Source organism: Mustela erminea, chromosome 11 (genome assembly GCF_009829155.1).
Source record: "Mustela erminea isolate mMusErm1 chromosome 11, mMusErm1.Pri, whole genome shotgun sequence".
NCBI classification, from domain to species: Eukaryota; Metazoa; Chordata; class Mammalia; order Carnivora; family Mustelidae; genus Mustela; species Mustela erminea.
The window spans coordinates 87,731,164-87,755,513 of NC_045624.1; the positions used below are offsets into that span (position 1 = coordinate 87,731,164).

The 24,350-nt window shown below is 47.8% G+C and overlaps 1 protein-coding gene across 13 annotated transcripts in view; it reads right to left on the reverse strand.

The window, feature by feature from the left end:
- The window catches only part of ATXN7L1 (ataxin 7 like 1), a 235,357-nt gene that overhangs the window by 14,527 nt on the left and 196,480 nt on the right, over positions 1-24,350 (reverse strand). For 12 of the 13 annotated variants that reach the window (XM_032305521.1, XM_032305520.1, XM_032305519.1 and 9 more), the window contains 4 exons: positions 16,650-16,933; positions 13,388-13,470; positions 12,210-12,466; positions 774-966 (listed from right to left, as the gene is read on the reverse strand). In XM_032305521.1, the coding sequence (XP_032161412.1) occupies positions 774-966; positions 12,210-12,466; positions 13,388-13,470; positions 16,650-16,933 (817 nt within the window). Of the gene's footprint in view, positions 1-773; positions 967-12,209; positions 12,467-13,387; positions 13,471-16,649; positions 16,934-20,032; positions 20,040-24,350 lie in introns of all 13 variants that reach the window. The other variant, XM_032305533.1, reaches the window with a different exon arrangement.

The following is a 24,350-nucleotide window of genomic DNA, read 5'->3' on the forward strand; positions in this document are numbered from 1 at the left end:
AAAGGAAACCTTGCAGGGCTCCAGCTGGGACCAGAGCAAATAGGCCATGGGGTCCCACATTCCAGCTCCACTGAATTTGGCTCTGTGATGGTAGCCAGGAAGTCCCTTCTTAAGTGCTTGTAGGGCAAATGTAAAAAAGCCTTTAGCTCATGCCTCCTGACACTTCCCACCTCGATTCCAATGACCTTTCGAACTGTCGAAAGAAGACTCTTTCAAGGAATTGGACTTTTTAACCAGTGATCATGCTGATGTGCAATGTTTCCTCCTCTCTTTGCACACACACACATTCTTTCTCTCAGTTCTGGTGCCATATGGTCATACTTACTAATAACAATAAAATTCAGAACCAACAGGGGAGAAAAGCAGCTAGGGCTGGCACCTGGTTTACTGCTAAGACAGACGGTTTCCAAAGCAGGTGAGCTAGACGGACTCTGGAAACCAGAGGCTCCATTCTGAGCCGGGTACGGCCGCAAGGTCAGCTGCCCAGCACACTTACATCAACACCATTTCTCAGGCCTTCTCAATGCAGGGTGGACCACGGCTACTCAGACGCTTAAAGGATTATAACCAGGTGGGAGCCCTGCCCTTTCCTTCTGGGACGTTCAAGGGTAAACTGAAGGCGGTCGTTCAACCTCAGGGTAAACCTTTCCATCAACCACTGTTCTGGCAGCCTCTCCCCAGGAATGGGTGCTGGCCGGCAGGGCGACCTAAACGTCTGCAGGGCACCAGGGGGCGGGGGCGGGAAACACATGGGTGGAAACACGGTGGCCTACCGCAAGAGGTCTGGGGTGGTGGGTAGAGAAATGACAGTCTAACTTCTCGGGTTCGTCAGCTCCATCCATCTCCCCTTCATCACTCGACAGCCGGCTGGTGAGGTCCCCTCCGGCGGGGGGCAGGGGGGGCTCCGGGCCGTAGCCGCTGTGGTTTGAAGACGTGCTGCTGCTGATGCTATTTGCAGAAGATGGTCTGAGGGGAAGAGAGAACGGACAGAATGAACTTGGCGGAGGGAGGAAGACCCACCGGGTTGAAGGGAGCTCCAAAGGCAGACTGATCCGCTCTCTCGCGATACATCAAGGAAGGTGGGCCAATGGTAAATTTACATGAGGGAAAACTTCAGGCTGGGAGCAGGTAGGGATCACTGAACTTTCTACAGTGATCCAGGGGCGCTTAGGCTCTGCCCTGCTTAAGTCCAGGAACCAGGGAAAACTCCAACGATGTAAGTGGAACATAAAATACAGTAAGAGAGAATTAACTTAAAACTGGTCTTCTAACGAATTGTTATAAAAACTCATCTGTTTGCATGTAAGTAATTTGTACTCGTCATGTAGCTGCTTCTTCCTGAAAGTGGAACCTGACAGGAAGATCAACCAAGTAAACAACTTCAAACCAATTACCAAAATATCAGTCACGAGGGAAGATGGCCCCACACTTGGTTTTATTTTTTTTTTAATTATTAATTAATTAATTTATTTTTTAAAGATTTTATTTATTCATTTGACACAGAGAGATCACAAGTAGGCAGAGAGGCAGGCAGAGAGAGAGAGAGAGGAGGAAGCAGGCTCCCCGCGGAGCAGAGAACCCGATGCGGGACTCGATCCCAGGACCCTGAGATCATGACCTGAGCCGAAGGCAGCGGCTTAACCCACTGAGCCACCCAGGCACCCCACACTTGGTTTTAGCTACTAAACTCCAGCTTTATGAAATTAACACACTGGCATGGAAAAAGCCTTTGTCCCATTGATGGGGCAGAAGTCTCTTACCCCACAGTTAGAACTGTTTCTTTTTTTCCCCCATGTTTTTTTTTTTTCTTTTTTAAAGTAAGCTCTACACCCAATGTGGGGCTTGAACTCATGACCCTGAGAACAAGAAATGCATGCTCCACCACGGGCCCACCAACAGAGACAGCTAGGTGTCCCTAGATGTTTCTTTTTTCTTTTATTTTCCTTTTTAAAGATTTTATTTATTTATGAGAGAGAGAGAAAAGCACTAGCTTGGTGGAGGGGCAGAGAGAGAAGCAGACTCCCTGCTGAGCAGGGAGCACAACACAGGGCTCGATCCCAGGACTCTGGAATCATGACCTGAGCCAAAGGCAGATGCTTAGCCAACTGAGCCATCTAAGAGCTCAAGATGGGTTTCTTAGTATCAAGCCACATGTTGTTTAATCATATCTTCTGAGGATGAATGTTTCCATTTTACTTTTGACAAACCACTAGAACCACAGGCTGGCATGGCTGGCCTACAGTAGGTGCTGTGGAACTGTGTTTCCCGCTGAAGGAATGAACACGTTCCCTGTGTATGAACAATCCAGCAGATCTCATCTGGATGATGGCTAAGCTTGAAAAGCAATGTCACAAGAAAAGGTACCACGGATTTCATGAGCAGCAAAAAACCAAAACAAGGAGAAAGCAAAAACAAACCAAACACATTGCTATCAGTGAAAGACTTAAAGGAGGAATAGTCAGAGTTAGCTATCAGTTGTTTTTCCTGCTTCTCCACTTTCAGAAGGTGACTGGGGAGAAATAGGGAGAAAAAGAAGTTTGGGAGGAAAAAAAATCCAGATCCTTTATCTAAAAAAAGATTTTATTCATTTAACAGAGCAAGAAAGAGAGAGGGAGCAGAAGCAGCGATGCAGCGGGCAAAGGAAGAGGGAGAAGCAGGATCCCCATTGAGCAGGGAGCCTGATGCGGGACTCGATCCCAGGACCCCGGGATCGGGATCTGAGCCAAAGTCAGACGCTTAACCGAATGAGCCACCCAGGCACCCCAAAATCCAGATCTTTTTAAAAAATGGGCTTTCTGCATTCTGCTCTCCCTTCTCCCTCATTTTCATTCTCAGTGCTGTCCAGGGGTCAAACAGCTAAGTTCAAACGGATCCCCGAAATAGTCCTTTAAAAGCAAAGCCACAAAGGTGGAAACAATCTGAACGTCCATCAATAAATAGATGAATGGATAAAACATATTTATGATATAGCCATACAATGGACTATCAGTTAAGTCCTAAAAGGGAAGGAAATCTGGACACACGACAACACAGATGAACCTTGAGGACCTGACTATGAGTGAAATAAGACAATCATGAAGGACGAAGATTGTATGATTCCATTCATGTAAGATACCCACAATAGTCACGTTCACAGAGACAGGAAGTAGAACAGTGGTTACCAGCTACTGGGGATGGGTGCAGAGTCTCTCTCCGAGATGACAGAAAGTTCTGGAGATGGATGGTGGTGACGGTCACACCACAATGTGCATGTCTTTAAGCCACGAACCTATACACTTAGAAATGGCTAAAATGGTAAACACACCTTATGTATATTTTGTCACACACACACACAAAATCCACAAGAAACCAAAAACAAGGCCACAGGTAGTTTGCAGTGTCACTATAAAAACTCTGTTGGTGGGACAATTTACTGACTGTCATCTTCCTGTATTTAAGCAAGCAAGGATGCCATTCATTCTGCATGTTTCACGTGTATCGTCCAGAGAATACATCACCTCAAGTGTACTCCTAGATGCCTACTCTCCTGTATCAGAAGGGGCAACAACATTATTGCCTATTTATAGCTGGAGACCCAAACACTGAAACAATTTTGATAATGCTGAAACATAGAAAGAGAAAATGGCACCCATAATCCTGCCACTCAAGATCAAGTGTTATTACCATTTTGATTTATATCCTTCCAGATTTCTCCACTGTGCATACACAGCACATGCGTTTTTAAGCAAGAACTGGATCACACCGTACATACTATTTTGAGATGTGCTTTACCCCCCCAGCCTAGTAATGTTGTAGAGATCTTTCAATGTGTAGAACTATACCATAATTTTTTTAAAAAGATTTTTATTTATTTATTTGACAGACAGAGATCACAAGTAGGCAGAGAGGCAGGCAGAGAGGAGGGGAAGCAGGCTCCCCGCTGAGCAGAGAGACTGATGTGGGCCTCGATCCCAGGACCCTGAGATCATGACCTGAGCCGAAGGCAGAGGCTTTAACCCACCGAGTCACCCAGGCACCCCATATCATCATTTTTTATATTCCCCAATATTCCATAGTAAGGATATATCATAATTTACTTAACTAGTCTATTGATGGACATTGACATTTTTTCCAAAATTTCTAGCAGGCTCTTTTTGAGGCCTTCTCCATGGTGATAGGGCCTCCTTGTCCTGCAGGAGATAAAAGTGAGCTGGATTTTGTTAAGTGTGATTAATAGCATTTTGGTTATATAGGAAAATATCTTTACTTTTTAAAGATGCATTTAGAAATATTTAGAGGTGAAATGCCATGTTATCTGCAATTTACATCAAAATGTGCCACCAGAAAATGTAGATAAAGTAAATACAATAGCAAGATGTTAATATTACAGCTGTTAAAACTAGGCATGCAGGTGTTCATTTTATTATTCCTTCTACTTTTCTGTACGTGGGTAAAATTTCATAACAAAAAGAAAACAACAACAACAACGACAACAGAAAAAAACCAGAAAGCGAGCTACTAGTACAGATATGTATAAGGAAGTAGTTGAGGAACTTCGTTATATGGGCCACATGGATTGAACACACTTATCTCCTCATCCTCCCAAAACACTACTAAAATCACAGTAAAGGGATCAAAAAGGCATGGCTCCGAAGAACAAAGAGATCAGCAGAAATACAGCGATCCTTATGGTAGTTACTCCCCAGCCTCCACTGAACCCCTAAACCAATAATGGAAATCTCATTCATCCGGCTAATGATTGGTTTGGAAAAGGGCATGAGAAATACATAAACATTTTTTTCTGGGGGGTGGTTGCAAAGATTTTTCTCACTTTTATAATGAGACACAAGGAAAAAGTGGTCTCCACCTTCTTCTGGATGTCCCTGAAAGTGCAGTTGCCATCTTGCTACAAATTTTGAAGATGAAACTGGAAGACAGAAGAGGATGGAGTAAAAGAAAGTCGGGGAACAAGAGCTGATTCCTCATCTTTGGGGACTGGTGCCCTTTCACCTCTGGACTTCTTGTCCCGTGTGATAAGAAAATTTTTAATTATTTAAACATTTAGGAAGACTAGGTTTTCTGCCACTTGCACCTGTAGCATCCCAACTGATACAGTGTGAACGTGAGACCTGAACATATTTCCAGAATACAGAATGTGTCTGCAGAAGTGTTAGATGCAGGGCAAGGAGCTGACCTACCACAAAACCTCTGAGAAGCAGGGCACCTGGAGCTACCTCAAGCTGCAAAGGTCATGGGTGAGGTGAAGGCTAAACTTAGTGGGAAAGCTGAAAGTCTTCCCATGTGGTAGCTGGACCCAAAGGTCAACACTAGGACCTTAGACGGCCAGATGACTCACCATTGCCCCTGCCAGGTCCCACCCCTTCCAATCAACTCTCCAACAAGAGAACAGAAATTTACTCTTCAGAGAAAATGAACTGGAGAGACCATAGATAAGGGGCTGCCAGGCTCAGCAGAGATCAGGAGAAAGGCACAGGGCTGGAAACAAAGTGACCATGAGCTTTCTCTCGTCAAATCCTTAGTGGGCACTCCCCAGAATGCCTATCACTGGCACATCAGCAGAGAGGAGTCTTTTACCCTGAGAAACTGAATGGCTCTGGAGAAAAGGATTCCAGATCTTGCCTTTGGGAATCCTCTAAAGAAAAGCTGATTGGTGACTTGATGATTTTTTTGTTGACAGTCCCACACAAAGACTTCCAACCAGCCCGTTAGCACTTCTCTTCTAAATGTGAATGGTTAGGGATCACTAAACATTCCTGGAACATCTCCATAATGAGACCGACCAGCCAAATATCAAACGCATGAACACACACATGAAAGAAATGAAGATAATGAAGCAAAAAGGAAAAAATTTAAAAACCAACCTTAAAGATATTGGAATGGTATTAACTGCAAAATGATATTATCTTGTAGGATATTATAAGAAGCAGTCATAGGATATGGGTGCCCAGGTGGCTTGGTTAAGCATCGAACTTTTGATTATGGTTCAGGTCAGGATCTCAGGGTCTTGAGATCAAGTCCCACATTAGGGTTCCTGGCTCAGTGGGGAATCTACTTGACCTTCTCCCTCTGCCCCTCTCCTCACTTGCACATTCTCTCTCTCTCATAAATAAATCTTTTTTTTTTTTTTTAAAAGAAGCAACTGTAAGAAGTTCTTTTTATATAAGGACCAGATCCCAAAGATTTAAAAAAGCAAATCATAAATTGATTATTTCATATACAGTTTTGAAGGTAAGATAAAAGAACATTTTTTAGAAAGAATAACAGGAAATTAAGAAATAACAGGAGAAAAGAGATAAGAGAAGGAAAGATCAGAGCAAAAGGTCCAACATCCAACTAATAGGAGGTCAATAAAGAGAAAAAAGACTATAGTGGGGAGACAATTAGCCAAGGTGTAACACAGGAAATTATCCCTGAGACGGGTGTTCATAGACTGCAAGGATCTACTAAGTACCAAGTACCACGAATGAGAAAAGACCCATATTGAATGATCCCTGTGAAACTTCAGAGACCCAGGTCTCGGAGATTAAAAACAGGTTATACGCAAAGAGAAGGACAACAGACTCCCCAATAAAAACCTTTGGTGCTAGAAGCCAATAAAAAATGTCTTCACAATTCTATAGGAAATGATTTTCAATTCAGTTATATACTCAGAGAGATTATCAATTAAGTGTAAGGGGAGAATAAAAACAAGTTTCTAAAAACTGACCCCCTTTGCACTTTTACAGGAAGCTGATGGAAGAGCTCCTCCATCAGAATAAAGGAGCAAACCAATAGACAGAGAGGCAACGGATCTAGGAAACACGCACTCTAACACAGACTGGGTAGAGACCCCCTCCCCAGGATGGCAGGAACTACTGTTTTTTGTTCTAAGTCTTTCAGTTCTTTTTGACTTCTGAACTATGTGCCCATTTTACTTTCATTAAAAAAAAGTTTAATTAAGGAAAAAAATAAGAAAAACATGGTTGAAACAATAATAAATTCTAATTGCTGGCTGAATAAAAGAGAGATAAGGGGAGGAGAATCCTATAGAGGGAAGCCGAGCATGGAAATCTGTGTCTAGAGCAGAAAGGGCTCTGAGAGCAGAGACAGAATCATGAATGATGACAGTGTGCCCGTGCACACGGAGAAGAAGCTCTGAATTTGTTCCTTTGTAGGCTTGATTCACTCAAGATGTAGGCACCCTCCTGACGATAATGGGGTAGGGGATGCTTTCAAGACCTTCCAGCTCTGATCACTGTACCCCAGGGCAGAACCTGGAGGGAAGGAGTTTGATGGAACCAAGTTGACTCTCAGAAAAATAAGGCTTGGTGAGGAATGATGGGGAATGGGGCAACCAGTCATGAGAATGTGTTGAAAAAATCACTTGAGTTAAGCTGCCACCCATCCTTCTGAGGTCAACATGGCATCAACCGCCACTCTCCATTTACCAGTCTGGTCTAAAGACCACGCGACAATCGGTGATCCCTGTGCTTCCAGTTCCACTAAGGGAAACTTAAAGAAAGTTCCTCCTCCTCCCCTTTGAGGAAGCATGAGCATCAGTCTGTCTGAGTGCTTTGGGGAAGACAGCACAAGATAATCGACCTTAACTGAGTCCCAACTATGTGCCAGGCATACAACGTACATTTTCTCACTCAATTTACCCTCTGCTTTAGGTGGGTGTAACTCATCCACATTTCTCAGACGAGGGAATGGGTGGCAAAGCTAATGAGAAGCAGAAATGAGACTTGATACCATCTGCCTGACTTCAAAGTCCCTCAGATTAAGAAATGGATGTAGAAAAAAACAGAGGGTCGGGGCGCTTGGGTGGCTCAGTGGGTTAAAACCTCGGTCTTTGGCTCAGGTCATGATCCCAGGATCCTGAGATCGAGCCCCACATCGGGGGTCTCTGCTCAGCAGGGAGCCTGCTTCCCCCTCTCTGCCTGCCTCTCTGCCTACTTGTGATCTCTGTATGTCAAATAAATAAATAAACTCTTTAAAAAAAAGAAAAAGAAAAAACAGAGGGACACATATGAAGTCAAGGGTTACAGTGTAGTAGTGACACTTATCCTAATGAGGCATGAGCTAGAGTCGCTTTCATTCCAGAACCATCGCTGCCCTTTTTTAGGTATCTAGAACCTTCTGCCTCTCTCTCCACTACCTGTGCCAGTCTAAAATTCCTTAGATTTTGTCATTTTTATACTTTAAAAATTTTTTTAAAAAAATTTATTTATTTTAGAGAGAGAGCACAAGCACATGAGCAGGGGGACAGGCAGAGGGACAGGGAGAGGCCCAAAAACTCAAGCAGACTTTGTGCTGGGCGCCAAGCACTATGCGGGGCTCCATCTTGGGACCCTGAGATCACGACCTGAGCTGAAACCAAGAGTCAGATGCCCAACTGACTGAGCCACCCAGGCTCCCACTATTTTTATATTTTAAGATTAGATATGTGAGCGTCCACAAGACAGAGGGGAATGTGCCCAGGTTTTGTCAGCATGGGCTTCCATGGCTTACCTTTCTTCCCTCCCTCCTGGGGGCCAGAGACTGGCTTGTTAGCACCTAGCTCAACCCTCAACCCTCTTTCCACAAAAGTCCTGATGGGTTTGGTTGGGCTGGTCATCCATAGCCTTGGACTCTCTGGGGATACATAATATGTTCCCTTGGAGCTGGGGCCAAGAAACAGAGCATAGAGCCCCTATTCGAAGGCCCCCAGGTTGGTGAACAGTGCCCAGGAGGGCAGGCAAATGGAAATCTGGGGGCCCCAAGGCCTTTATTTCCTCACACTGCTTTCTATGGGACAGTACTACCGCCTACTAGAAGCTATCATTAACTAAGCACTTATTAGGAACTTGGTACTTCTCGCCTAATTCTTCTTAGCTCCACTTTACAGACGGGTAGCTTGAAGCCGCAGAGGCTCAGAAACATGGCGGCGCTCATCTCCTTCGTGAGCACACAGCTGACATTTGCACTTCCAACCTTGCTCCGGCCCTGGCTACTGACTCACTTTTCCAGCAGTAGACCTAAGTTCTATTTTCAGGAACCCTTGACAAGAGAAGGTTGTAATTCAAGAATATGAGAACTGAAATATTTTCAAGGTTACCAAATGATATGTAAAAAACAAATTCACATGTGTAAGCATTTCCGACAAAAGAAATTCATGACTGGGGAGGGATTATAGTATTTCCACTCCTGTGTGATTTTTTTTTTTTTTTTGCCAATTATAATTGATTACTGTGATTGAAATAGCTATAATATATATTGTATAGCACTAATATGAGGAAAATAAATGTTGTTTTAAGTTTTATGGGAGGACATTAAATTCCTTTTTTTTTTTTTTTTAAGAGATTTTATTTTTAAAATGATCTCTACACCCAATGTTGGGCTTGAACTCATAACACTGAGATCAAGAGTCACTCTCTTTCTTCCAACTGAGCCAGCCAGCCAAGGTGCCCAAGGAGGATATTAAATTCTGATCATGTCTTTTCAATCACTAATTGTATGAGGTTTCTTCCTAACTAAAACCAAGTGAAAAAGGACATTATTTCCTACAAAGTTTGGAACTGAGTTCATCCCTGAGTTTTCTGGTGCTTATGTCAACTTTGAAAAGCATCCTTAATGATTACTCTGTAAGCCAACATTTGTAATGCAACCCCTGGCTGCCCCCTTCCTTTCAGAGCCATTCTTTTTGCTGATGAACTTTACTCTCTGTCTTCTGTCTTTCCTCTGCTTCCTTTTTTTTTTTTCCCCCCAAAGATTTTATTTATTATTTTTGAGAGAGAAGAGCTGGAGAGGAGAGGGAGAAGCAGACTCCCCGCTGAGCAGGGAGTCTGCCTGAAGGCTCTATCCCAGGACCCTGGGATCATGACGTGAGATGAAGGCAGATGCTTAACCGACTGAGCCACCAGACGCCCCTTTCTTCATCTTCCTTAAGAGAATATAAACACCTGGCATTTCTCTATTAACAAACATTCCCTGAAAATTATATGAAAAAGAACATTAAGAATCTGCTCTTAGGCGCCTGGGTGGCTCAGTCAGTTGGGCGTCTTAGTCACAATCCTCAGCTCAGGTCATGATCTTGGGTCCTGGGATCGAGCCCCACATTAGGTTCCCTACTCAGTGGGGAGTCTGCTTCTCCCTTTCCCTCTGCCCCTCCCTGCCACTCGTGTTCTCTCTCTCAAATAAACACATGAAATAGTAAGGAAAAAAAGAAAAAGAAATCACACTTAAGCCTCCACTACCTGTTTAGGCTGGGCCATGGGGGTGGGGGGCGGTGGTGAGAAGCACCTCCATCAGTCAAAATCTACGGTGAACCTATAATAAAAGATGGTTTTCAAACTGGGCTCCTTGGAGCCCTGGGGGACTCCAAGGTGATCCCTTGGATGGGCTAGGGGACAGCAGGCTCTGGATGCATGTGCGAAGGGAGCAGAGTGGAGCTGGAGTTAGGTGAAGCAGGTCTCTGTTTTTATACTGGGTACACACAACGTTTTATGGGAAGTGAGAAAGCTCTACAGCTACAGAAGAGTTTGAGAGCCATTGTACAGAGACCTGAAGCCCCTCCGGGAAATCTGGAACATAACTGCCTGCTTAACTCTAAAGCTCAGGAAAGGTAATAAATATCCTTTGGCAAATTCTGGCATGACCGTGAAAAGTCGTTATAAAATGATCCTGCAAAACGACGTGACGTTTAAGTTGATGGCAACACCAGGGCAATGTTTCTGACGCAGGAAATGGGTGCTGGTGGCCCTTTCACCTGACTGCATCCTCCTGAACCTGAGGCCGCCCTTGGCGGTTCCGAAAATGGGACTCCGGCTATCCATCTGGATCAGGCTTACACCAAAGTGGAAGGCAGGAGGGTGAGAACCCGGCAGTTCCGTGCCAGCTGTCATCAAATATTTGTTTTTGCTTTAAAAATCAACCCCTTCCCCTTGTTTTGTAACTGTGTTCTCTTAATGCTTGCTTGCTAACTGCACAATTACCCTTTGAGATTCACGCTGTACGCCTTAAAAGCGATCAGATAATACCACTACCTGCACGTCTCATTACTTTATTATTAACGTTTCTTTTCCATGAAGTTATGAGTATCTGAGTCTCGTCTCTTCTAAACTCTGAATTCTCAAAAAGTGGGATCTAACTGCATTCATCTCTGCACTGTTGCTTGAAAGTAACTGACATAGTTCAGGTATACTTGGGAGATAGCTCGGGGTTGGTTCTAGACCGCTGCCATAAAGACAGTATCGCAATAAAGTGAATCAAATACATTTTTTGGGCTTCCCAGTGCCTATAAAAGTTATGTTTACACTATACTGCCGTCTATCAAGTGTGCAGTAGTATTATACCTAATGTGCATGCTTTCATTAAAAAATACTTTATTGACAAGGAGACACAAAATGAGCAAACCCTGTTGGGAAAATGGCGCTGGCGGACTTGCTCAACGCAGGGTTGCCACAAACCTTCAATTTGTTGGGGGGGGGAAAAAAGGCAGCAATATCTGCGAAGCACAATAAGGAAGAGGTACGCTGGTCCCTTGCTCATAGAGCCAGCACTAGATAAATATTTTTGGGTGAAGGGCTCCCTGTCTTATTACCTGGAAACTGGTTGGCCGCTCAGGATTCCACTGCCCATCAAATCAGACACGCATGGGCTTTAAATCACTCTTAATCCAGACGGATTTTAATTCTGTTTTCTGTTCTTTCCTCTCTGTGCAGGTCAACCAAATAAAACCCCAAACAGATGGCTCAGTTTTCTTGGTGTAGAGAGAGATGGAAGGACAAATGGCCTCAGTGATGCCAGTTTTCCTTTCGCCCTGATCATAGGAGAGTTGTGGGGGAAAAAATCCACATAATTACGTGGCACCTGGGCTCCTAAGGTGTGATGACTGCCCCACTCTCAGCGCCAGGAGTGTCCAACTCATCTAAAAACTCAGGCAACCGGAAAGTGGCCCAGGGGCTGATCGGTCACCCTTCCACGTATTAATTCCCGGATTAGTCTTGCTCCGTCTGCTAAAGGTCTGCTATGAAGATGAAGATGAAGATGGTGACGGCAGTAAAATCCACCAAAAGCTACGTGGCGGCCACTGGCTGAGCCCCTCATGCCCAGGATCTCGCTTAAACTTCACAACCGCCTCACGAGGAAGGACTATGAGAACTTCCGCCTGCCATGTGATCAGACCGCACTTGACCCGGCCAGTCACTTGACCTAGGACCTGGGGCTTCTACCGGCAAAGCGGGACTTACCTAGGAAGCACAGAGTTAGGTGGCCTGGATTTTGCAGGGGAGGCGACTTTCGGTTCTGGCCCAGAGCTCCCTGAAGGTCCTGGCAGAGTGTCCTGTGCCGGCCCGGGTTGGTTTGGAAACACTTCCCTTGCCGAAGTCAGGAGATGCTCTTTATCTTTAACTTCTTTTTCCCGGGACTTGGCTTTGTGTTCCGCCAGAAGGAGGTCAAATTGTTTTTTCCGGCCCGGGACTGCCCTCCGATGGCTTAGCGAATGTGTCTAAGGAGAAGAGAGATGAAAAGCACAGCCTCTTTGATCAGCACATAAACCTGCTTCCCCAGGCCCTCCATCTCAGATACAGCAATTCATGGGAATTTAGAGGTGCTTGAAAAGTCAACTTCAAGGCAACAGCTCCCGTGCTGTGGCTGGGAAGAGGCAGACACCACGCAAACGCAACCATGCCCTACACTCCTGGCGTTAAGAAGCCAAAGCTTCCTCCAAAAAAAAAAAAAAAAAAAAAAAAAAAAACCAACCACAAAAACCAAAACCCAACAACAACTGGTGCAGGACGACGAGCCTCAGCGCAGAGCCCACGGAAACCTCTCTGAGGCCAGGCGACGGGGAGGACGGGCTAGAGTTAATCCGGGTGCAGGTGGGAGGCTCGCCGTGGCCCAGACCCACGGGGCCACCGGGCGGAGGGGGCCACGGCCTCGATCCCAAGAAGCACTAGCAGTTCAGTATGAAATACAGGGCTGGGGGCTGCCCGATGGCGGCTGCCTTGGGTTCAGCTGTCCCCCTGGCCACCCGGTGTGGCCAGATCAGGGGCGCGGCCGCTGGTCCTCCCCTCCGCGGCTGCCTTTCAGGCCGCCGCCGCCGCCGCCGCCGCCGCCGCCGCTCCTGCATACATTAAAACGTAGCAGGGTTTAGAACCGCCTGTGAGTGCCTATAAATACAATTTACTGTCTGGCCTCACAAGTAACAGGGGAAGCCTATTTTTTTTTTTTTTTCCTTCTTAAAAAGCCAGCCAGCTCGAGGCAGGCACTCTGCTACCATGGAAGAGAAGAAAGCATTTCCCTTACAAAGAACAGCTGGGGGTCATGTCGAGGTTCCACACCCTGCCGTGTGCAGAGAGTGGCATGCAAACATTTCGACAAAGGCCCCAGCGAGAGCAGGAAGTATTTTTTATGGAAAGAGAAATACCTTGCAGGTGAGGGATCTTGTGCAAGGTTTCTTTGTCTCGGGATCCAACACTCCACAGTGTTTATTTGGGTCAAATTCTCTCTCTGGTTTAAGAAACAAACAAAAAATATAAGAAAAAAGGAGACTAAATAGGATTTGGCATTAAGACTACATTTTTAAAAAAATGCACATTTGCACCAACAAGTGAGACATTGTCAGGCAATCTGGTTTTTTGTTTTTCTTTTCTTTCTTTTTCTTTTTTTCCCCAACCGGCTGCTAAAATGCTTCAAGAACCGCTCAGGGGAAAATACACTCCCCTCTGACCCCAGAGTTCCAAGTCCAGCTTAGACTGGGATGCGGGACACAGCCCCAGACGCAAGGACTAAGGAGGGGAGGGGCGGGCAGGCACAGAGGGCAGGGAGCCCTGATGCTCACACACTTTATCTCACTTAAATGGTTCCCCAAGCACTTGGCACTTGGGGCGCAGCTGGCTGCAGACCAGGGAGGGCCACCGTTTCTCCCGGGGCAGCTCCAAGAATACGTCACCTTCCCCGTCCCCCTCCCACCCCGCCCCCCGCCGCCCCTTACCTTCCCACTAGTTCTCGCCAAGTAAGTGGGAGAGTGTTCCCTGCCATGTCAGTGTGACCTGCCTCTCTTGTGCTTTGCCAAGTCCTCAGCACCGGGCTTTCCACGCAGCCCAGCTGACCAGAAACGTGGTTTACCTGATTCAGGCCTGTTTGGCAGTGTCACAGGCAGGGGCAGGGGCAAAGGCTGGGTGTGTGCTGTCTGTGCATGTGAAGGTGAAGGGGCACAGAGGGCGGGGAATGAGCCTGGGCTAGCCCACCCACTGGGGACGGAGGACGGCTGCAGGGAGGCCAGGCTTCCTCTGGTTCCCGCCTCTTACTGGGCTGTGGATCATTCTCGGTGACGTTCCTTCTAGAAGTCCGCTCTGTCTATGCCCACTTCGGATCCCTTGCCCCTTCTGGATGACCAACACGCTCCCCTCCCCTGGAAAATGAGGGGACGCGAGACAAGCCCTGATGGACGCTTTCCGCTTCAAAGGTCCACGTCTCGGATAGGCCGTGCTGTTTCTGGAAGGCACCCAGCAGCCACCTGGGTCCTCTGGCACAGGGAAAACACAGCTCCTCTGGGCATCTGGGGAGGTAGGCAACAGCGTCGCAGGGTGGGTGGGGGGCTCGGATATCAGTTTGCAGGAGAGTCTCCTTAAAAGATTTGAATGGCTGCAAACCAAACAGGGCTTTACCTGAGAAGCCGTCTGGGATTGGTGGAGGAAACTCTGAGCATAATAAATGAACGTGTTCTGTTTTTAAAAGAAAGTCTGGGGCCTGTGGGGTGGTTGCAACAGGGGCAACGGCTGCAACGAAAACCATTCTAAGATTCCAGACAGGTTTCCGGGCTGGTCATCAAAATGCCTCCCCCTCCCCCCTCTTTTTTTTTTGTTTTTTGTTTTTTTTTGCTTTTGTCATTGTCATCATCATCATCATTTTCTTCTTCCTTTTTAAAGACTTTATTTTTAGTAATCTCTACACCCAGCATGGGCCTTGAACTCACAACCGGAGATCAAGAGTCTCAGGCTCTTCTGACCGAGCCAGTCAGGCGCTCCCTCACACCGCCTGCAACTTTTTGTTGTTGTTAGCTTCTTTTTTAAGACTAGAAAACTGTGAGGCCTGGAGAGGCCCGTTTCCTCAGAGCCCTCTCTGCCTGCTGAGGACGCACCAGGAGCCAGGCCCCAGGCTGCCTGCCACCGAGTTCTTTTCCCGGGGCCTGTCAGAGTCACACCCGGGCCCAGATCCACACCAGCGCTCACCCTGGCCTGCAACCGAGCAGGTTGTTTGGCGGGGGGGTAGGAGCTGGCTGCCAAATGTGAAAGCGAGATAGAAACAAGCAAAAGATCCAATGAGACAAAACAACCAACAAAATGCAAAACCAACAAACACCAAAAAAGAACCCCAACCACCCCTCTATGACTTCAGGCCGGGCCGCAGGCTGGAAGCCATGGTCATGCTTCTGCCTCTGGATGCCGCCCAGCTGGGCCTACTGGTTTTTCCAGGGATGTTGCCACCCACCCCTGCAGAGTGAACTTGAACTTTCCGTTCAGGAGACAGCCAGGAGCTGGGGGCTCCTGTCCACACAGCACCCCTCCCCCACCACAATGCTCAAAGAGTGCGCCAGGCTCTACCTTTCTTTCTTGAGAGTGGGTGAACAGTACCAAGGAAGATGTTTAGGGTAAACATCTTTTGCATGCTTTGGGTCCAAAGAACTTTTAAGAAATGGTTTTTTTGAACAGTTACAGATGTTAAAATAGGACACTTGATATACAGATTAACACGAAGTAAAAAATAAAAATGACCCACAGTTCTTAGGCTGATTCAGAATTACGCTCTTACTGGAGGGCATGGTTTCTCTCTCACCAGGTGGCTTTCACTGTATTTTCTTTCTTTCTTTTTTTCCAGTCAACATTTGATAAATGCCCCCGGTGTGTGAAGAAGTAATAAAGTTTATAGCTTTTCTTGGTCTTTTGGAGAAAGTAGAACCGCCAGATTTAGTTCCACAACAAATCCAAAGCAAATATCATCCACATGGGGGCCCCTGAGGGCAACCACTGCCTCCAAGACCAGCCCTGTGCCCCTTTCTGGCCATCCCAAGTGTCTACGCAGACAACCGAGACGGAGATCCAAGAGAAACCCCTCAACCTCGCACTGGCTGTGCTGGTCTGAGGGTTCCCAAGTGGGAATTCCAACCTGAATTTATAGGAAATGTGGTTGTAGCCCCAGACCATGGAATCAACCAGGTGACCAACTAAGACCCAAGCACGGAGCGGGGCAGACAGCACTCACAGCACTCAGCAGTCCTGCCCCGTGTCGGCCCTGACCTACTGCGAGGTTTCCATCCCTGTGCTGTCCGACTTCCCTGCGGAGAAGCTTCTTTGGAACCTGGGGCCTGTTCAGCCCGTCAGCCTGATTAGACCCTCGAGAACGAATGGGCTGTTGTGTTTGGTATAAGGCATCCTGTCTTCTGGACCGGGAAGACCCCTCCTGCTGAGCACTGAGCCGAGCGAGAGCTCTCGTCTGGCCAGGAAATAAGAGAACCCGTTTTCCCTCGCATTTTTAAGTTGGGGGCGGGGGGTCCTGCTGGCAGGTAAAGCCCGTGTTCTCCTTACAACGAAAGGGACCTGCTTAATGATAAGTACACAGCACTGCTTGGTCATGCAATGTGACCCAGATCTAATCGTGAGCCAGGCTCGAAGGACACAGACACGTACCTGAAAGTCTCCTGTAAGGCTTGTTGTTGTTTTTGGTGCCATTTTGGTGCTTCTTGTCTATTGTGGCAGACAGAATTCCTTTGCCATTTAAGATCTTCTCTGGGGAAGGTGGCACTGACTTGGACATCAAGACTGGCTTAATTAAAGGTGGGGTGGAGACAGCAGAGGATGACATGGAGCAGGAGGTGACCGCGGTAGTGGTTGTAGAGTTCATTTTGACATTGGCACCATCTGCCTTCACTAGGTTAGGGATTTTCTCTAAACTGACTACAGGAACCGGAACGCTGAAAAATAAATGAACAAACACACACAATTGCCTTCTTTGATACATGCGGTCCGCTGAGAAGCTCCACGCGCTTCTCATCATCAGAACACTTGCTTATCACTTATTTATACTCCTCTCATAAGCGAGCAGCAGGACTCCCGTTTGGACGGGAAGGAGATCTGTGCCTCGGAAAGGACCGACAGGGGGTTCAAGGCTGGCACAGTGCCAGGGCCGGCTCAGAGCTGACTGAGTCCCTCCGGCACTGGGTTGTCCCCATAGATCCTGCAGCTCCCCCCTTCTTCAGTCCCTCTCTGCCGGCGGTCTCTGGGACAGCACCTTGCCTGCTGGGAAGCTCAGGGAGAGACGCTGTTTGTCCCCTGAAGACCGCGTGCTACCATGCCACTTGCTGAATCACGTCCCCTCCCCCTGCTGCTCGCTGGCCTCCCACCTCGGCGATCAGGCCTGACATCTGCTTGGCTCGGGAGCGCTGACAGGCTCACGCCACACGGAGGCACGGCGGCGGGCCAGCGCGCCACGCCGCATGCTGCCGGAGGACTCCGGGAGCACTCCTCTCCTGGGGATGGGCTCCAACGGAGTGAGGCACCGTGTAACGTTATTGAATATTCCATTTTAGGCAGCTAGTTATGTAAATAGGCAATTCTCAAGGCTGGCAGGTGAGAGGATGAATTTTAAGAAGACAGAGCACAAAGGTGCATGTTTGCTCTTCAAAATCTGTCACCTCAGCTCCCCTTCCCTACGATTTCTCCCATAATGGATATGCATTTGATTTCTGCGCATTTAATGCTGGAGAGCCCTGTATCTGGGGGGCCGTGGAGGAGTCTGTCTCAGGGTCTTAAAAGATGAGATGGGATGAATACGCTTTCCTTTGGTTCCTGAACTAGATTCCCTTTCCTCCTTGCAGGAGGGCAGAACGCTAACACTTCAGCCCCCCGATCATCTCTGAGCTGAGTGGAGCCGACTTAGCTATCTGAATGCCAAATGGTCTAGAATATAGCTTATACATGCCTGCAGACAATGTAGGGCATGAAAGAGAGGCTGGTTTTTGTGGGGGAGGAGTCTTATCTGTCCACATGGCTGGTGAGCTCTTCCTTCTCTATGATTTATTCACAGATCATTTTTTTGGTCAATTTGTTCATGAACTCATTTCAGCAACCCCTCAGCCCTTGCCACTTTGCTTACTCTGAAACCTGATCACGGATGTTATTTGTAGGTCTTTGCCAGGGAGAAGGGCATTTGGTGGTGAAGTGGATTGTAGCTGGGCGTCCCCGATTTTGTCCTGGGACTACGTGCTTTCTTGGCCTGGGGAAGGGCGGTGTGGGACATCAAGCCCCGTGTGAGGCGAAACTGGAACAGTGGGTTTCAGTGATACACCAAGTCCCTGATAATTCTGCCTTTGACCAGTGTCTCAGTCACGGAGGTACAGCTGGACTGTGGCAACTTTCTATTTAATGGCAATTCTCAGAACACACACACAGGGCTGAAGAACGGCACAGGCAGCCCTTGAAGTCAGCACACTGAGAAGCTGTAAAGACACTACCTGGTGAAATTAGTGTTGCATTCCTGAGTTTTTCCAAATGGTAAAATAATAATAATAATAAAACCCGGGCGCCTGAGTAGCTCAGTGGGTTAAAGCCTCTGCCTTCGGCTCAGGTCATGATCCCAGGGTCCTGGGATCCAGGCCCGCATGGGGCTCTCTGCTCAGCAGGGAGCCTGCTTCCCTCTCTCTCTCTGCCTGCCTCTTTGCCTACTTGTGATCTTTGCCTGTCAAATAAATAAATAATATATAATTAAAACAAATAATAATAAAATCACGGGACATGGAATTCTTCGAGGCTTCCTTCACTCAATTTTAAGAGACACTAACGCCAATCAGGGTCTTGAAGAGCCGTTCCCACACTTGTTTGTAGTGGTACAATTCAAATACTATCCATTGGCGGACGATGGGATAAACAAAATGTGGGCTTGCCATACAACGGAATATTAGCCTTATAAAGGAAGCAAATTCTGACACACGGATGAACATTGAGAACATTACGCTAAGTGAAATAAGCCAGTCAGAAAAAGACAAATACTACAGAATTCCACTTACATGAGGTGCTTCGAGGGGTCAAATTCCGAGACAGGAAGTAGAAAGGTAGTTGCAAGGGCTGGGGGAGGGGAAAATAGGGAGCCATTGGTCTGCGTGTGTGAAGCTGCAGTTTTGCAAGATGAAAAGAGTTCTGGAGACTGGTTATAGGACACTGTGAGTGTATTTAACACTGCTGCACTATGTATTAAAAATGGTTACGATGGTCAGTTTCTTTTTCAAAAAATTCAATTCAATGAATTTATTAAAGATCTATTTTATTTATTTATTTAAAGATTTTATTTATTTGACAGAGACAGAGCGCAAGCAGGGGAAGAGGCAGAGGGAGAAGAAGAAGCAGGCTCCCTGCAGAGCAGGGAGCCCGACGTGGGACTCTATCCCGGGACTCTAGGATCATGACCTGAGCCAAAGGCAGTGCCTCAACTAACTGAGGCACACAGGCGCCCCAAAAGATCTATTTATTTTAGAGAGAGAGAGAGAGAGCATGCAGGAGTGAGGGAGGAGGGGGGCAGAGGGAGAGAATCTCAAGCAGATTCCCCACTGAGCGAGGAGCCAGACACAGGACTTGATCCCACAACCTATGAGAACATGACCCGAGATGGATGTTCAACCCACTGAGCCACCAGGCAGCTCCCCCCCCTTTTTTAAGAGAGTGAGTGTGCATGTGTGTGTGCAAACAGTGGGGTGGAGGGTATGGTGGAGGAGCAGAGGGAAAGGGAGAGAGACAATCTCAAGCAGACTCCCGCCAAGTGCAGAGCCTGACGTGGGGCTCAATCTCGCGACCCTGAGATCGTGACCGGGAGCCAAAATCAAGAGTCGGATGCTTAACTGACTGAGCCACCCAGGTGCCCAGGACGGTAAATTTTCTTATGTGTGTATTTTGCCACAATTAAAAATACAGTCGAACTCCCCAGCCCCCAAATTCATGCAACTTAAATTATACATCAATATCTTGACTTTAAAAATACTCATTCCAAGAGCTGCTTAAAAAGCTCTTGCCGATTTAGTCACCTTGGTTCTGATCTGTTGATTTTTATTTCTTTTAAAGAAGGAAGTTCAACTTCAAATGTTGATGGAATTCCAGGTGGGAAGATTCTGCCGTTCCTGAGCGGCCTTCTTGGACGTACTTCATCGTATATTCAGGACAAGAAACTAGGACCTTTGGGTTTCAAGGCCAGCTCCTGTCCCATGAGCTGGTAGGAGAAAAGGGAAGGCCTCCAGTCTCTATGAAAAATGGCCAGGGCCCATGTTGAGTACCGCGATCTCCGCGGACAAAGATACGACACTGGGAGAGAATAATCCAGAGCGATTGTATGAACCAGAATAAATTTCAAAACTGAGCCAAATGGTCCTCCGACGCTCACAGTACAGTCTGCATTTCTCCCCTAAAGTCAATGTCCAGCTCCAACGGGCTCCTTAATTCAGCCATGAGCACAGTGCCAGCTGACTCCTCTTTGGTCACGCTTCTGCCCTGCTGTGTTAGGAACTGAGCCTGAGCCAGGCCCCCTTATACCTGTGACCGATCTCCTGATTTGCAACTTTCTCCGCTATATAACAAGTGTGCCTCACTGCTACCCGGTACTGCCAACGCTTCCAGAACTCCAGCTGGACTGCGATCCCAGCGTCCATGGGCAAGATGTGGAATTGAAGCCTATCACACACTAGACGAGAAGCCTAACGTGAAGTTCTCTGGATTGAGTTTTCCTGTGCTGGAATGGAAGGTGTTGGGGGAAAAAGTCTGATCAAGAGGGTTTCAGTGGGTTCCACAGACCGGGTGAGTAGCAGGGACTCAGCTGCTGAGTAAGTGCCTCTGATACCAGCTGGTTGGGGGGCACTGCATCTTGGCAGCGGGAAGAGGATAGGAGACTCTAGTTGTTTTGGGTGAGAATTCCAAGGGTATCCAGTAACTAATGGAGAATGGCTGTATATAGAATGAAGGAGGAAAGGGACTCCTGGGGGGCTCAGTTGGTTAAGTGTCTGCCTTTGGCTCAAGTCATGATCCTGGGGTCCTGAGACTGAGTCCCGCATTGGGCTCCTTGTTCAGTGGGGAGTCTGCTTCTCCCTCCGCCTGCCACTCCCCCTGCTTGGGTCACCCCCACAAATAAATTTTAAAAAAATTTTTAAAGAGATTTTACTTTATTTATTTGACAGAGAGAGACACAGCAAGAGAGGGAACACAACCAGGGGAGTGGGAGAGGGAGAAGCAGGCTTCCCGCAAAGCAGGGAACCCGATGCAGAACTCGATCCCAGGACCCTGGAATCACAACCTGAGCCGAAGGCAGATGCTTAACAACTGAGCCACCCAGGCACTCCAATAAATAAAATCTTTTAAAAAAATGAAGGAGGAAAACCTGGAACCTGACCTGGATACTTTATTATTATTATTATTTTTTAAGATTTTACTTTTTAAGTAATCTCTATACTCAATGTGGGGCTCGAACTCACAACCCCAAGATCAAGAGTTACGTGCCCTTCTGACTGAGCCAGCCAGGCAGCCGTGACCTGGATACTTTTATCTTTGGTGTCCCTTCTGCCCTGCTTTTTGGGCTTACCTGCTAAGGTAACCTGCCTCTGGGTCTGAGCTGAGACGGTACTTCTGCTGGGAGGTAAAAGACGACAGGGAAGCAGGCATCTCGGTGATGGTGGGAAGGATCAAACCCATCCCCAAAAGAAATAAGAATCAGAGACAGACAGACAGAGGTGAAAAGCTTTCCCATTTGCTCCTTGCCAACCTCATTCCCCAGGATAAATGTCAGCCGTCCGTCCAGTGGAATATTTAGTCTCTTTTCTTCACCACTGTTGACAACAGCCCTCAGATCCGAAGCTGATGAACAAAGGAGGAAATGATGGCAAGATGGTACCACCTGATTTGGAAAAACCAATCCCAGAGACTCCATCTTTTCCAGCTAGGAGCTCAGGAAGGTGCGGAGAGCCCCCGCCGCTGCTTCAGGGGCACGTCGATCCCCACGGGTATCTACACTCCAGGGCACGGGAGCGCGGCTGTCTGGAAGCCTTCTGTGGCAACCGCCTCCCGCCTTCCCCCACTGTCCCCTCTCTCCCTGCTCCCCCTTCCCCTCCCATCACCCCTGGCCAAGACAGAGTCCCAGCCCTGGGCAGTGGATCCTGAAAAACAGATTTAATTTCTTTCCACTGGTAAGAAGCCAGAAGATGCTGACCCCTGCTTTCATGGTGCAGGCATCTCCCTGCGTGGAATCCGGGTAACTCAAACACCTCCGTGTGCTGTTGGCACTGGGAGGAGTGGGGAGCTGGCAACACCCGGATGACTAAGCAGATTCATTACTCTGTGTGCTTGGGTGATCCACAAGCCTGGCAGTGACCCCTGAGGTCCCGTCCTTGCGGTCTGGAGGGGTGCACGCACGCGCCCCCTGGAGTCTCCCAATTCGGCAGACACACAGGTCACCTTGCTGTTGGCCTTTCTCCGCGGAGCCGTGTCTGAAAGGGAGAGAGGAGTCCACGCTCGGCCCCGGTTGCTTTCATAATCCTGTTTTATTCCGTTGAGATGAACTCTTTCCGGGATCCCAGGGTGGCAGCTTGTTTCCCTGCTGTGTCGAACACCCTGGGAGTCGCCTGCTCCCGGTGACCGCAGTCCCTCTGTCTCTGGTCTGGGAAGGGATCCCGCAGCTGAGAACAGTCCTCCCTCGTCCTCCTTGCTCTGTGCGGACAGGTCTACCTTGCTGAGTTTGGGCCGTTTGGCTGCCACGTCCTCTTCCCGGGGGGCCTGCCTGAATTTATCATTTTGGACCAAGGAGGGTGCTCTGGCTCTAAGAAAAATGGTTCTCGTGGCACCGAGTGGGTTCCTCTTGCTGCCCAGTGACGTCTGCAAATGAGCAGAAGTGGAGTGTCTTACAGCGCTGTTCCAAGGGCTGCCTGTGTCTCTCGGGCCCAGAGCTCTCCGGCTGCTCCCCGTGCTTGGGGATCATGATTTATTCTTTTATTTTTAAAGATTTTATTTATTTATTTGACAGACCGAGATCACAAGTAGGCAGAGAGGCAGGCAGAGAGAGAGGAAGGGAAGCAGGCTCCCTGCTGAGCAGAGAGCCCGATGCGGGGCTCGATTCCAGGACCCCGGGATCGTGACCTGAGCCGAAGGCAGAGGCTTTAACCGACTGAGCCACCCATGCACCCCATGATTTATTCTTTCATCGTCAATGGATAAGCCTTAAAAGAACAGTTCGGAAAACCTTCGGGCCTGCAGAAATTGGTGCCAGCCCAGCTCCATTTACCAGCGCGGGGCAAAGATGGATTTGACAGGCAGGAGCCTGCAGAGATGTACGGTATTTGTGCTGTGGGTTATGTGTCTGGTGGAGAGTTCTCAGTGGTCTGATTTCTTCCCACCCATTCTTTTGACAAAGGCCCCTGTGCCTGTCCTCCTGGTCTGGCAGAATTTCAAGGATCTCCGATTTACTGCACACCACCCAGCCTCCTGCCTTGTAAGCAGTGACGGCATTGAAGTCATCCCGACTGAAAGGGGATCTGCTCTATTTTATTATTATTTTTTTAATTTAAAAATTTTTAAAAAGATTTTATTTCTTTATTTGTCAGAGAGAGCGCACAAGCAGGGGGAGCAGCAGGCAGAGCAGGCAGAAGGAGAAGCAGGCTTCCTGCTGAGCAGAGAGCCCGATGTGGGACTCGATCCCAGCACCCTGGGATCACGACCTGAGCTGAAGGCAGACACTGAACCCACTGAGCCACCGTGCTGTCCCGATCTGCTCTATTTTAAAAGACCCTCAGAGAAGGAATTCTATTTGGCTCTCTTGGGTGATTTTGGGGGGCTGCTATCAAGATATTTTTTACATCACATTTAAATTCTGTTTTAAGGGGCGCCTGGGTGGCTCAGTGGGTTAAAGCCTCTGCCTTCGGCTCAGGTCGTGATCCCAGAGTCCTGGGATCGAGCCCCGCATCGGGTTCTCTGCTTGGCAGGGAGCCTGCTTCCTCCTCTCTCTCTGCCTGCCTCTCTGCCTACTTGTGATCTCTGTCTGTCAAATAAATAAATAAAATCTTAAAAATTCTTTAAAAATTTATTTATTTATTTATTTGACACAGAGGGTGAGCACAAGTAGGCAGAGCAGCAGGCAAAGGGAAAAGGAGAAGCAGGCTCCCCGCTGAGAAGGAGCCCAACTCTGGGCTCAATCCCAGGACCCTGGGATCATGACCTGAGCCGAAAGCAGATGCTTCATTGACTGAGCCACCCAGGCGCCCCCACATTTAAATTCTTTAAGTAGACAAAATACCTGGGATGTTCCTGAAGGCCAAGAGTCAGACAATCGCTACGGATCTGCCTAAGTAAGAGAGCTACAAAGTCCTCCCA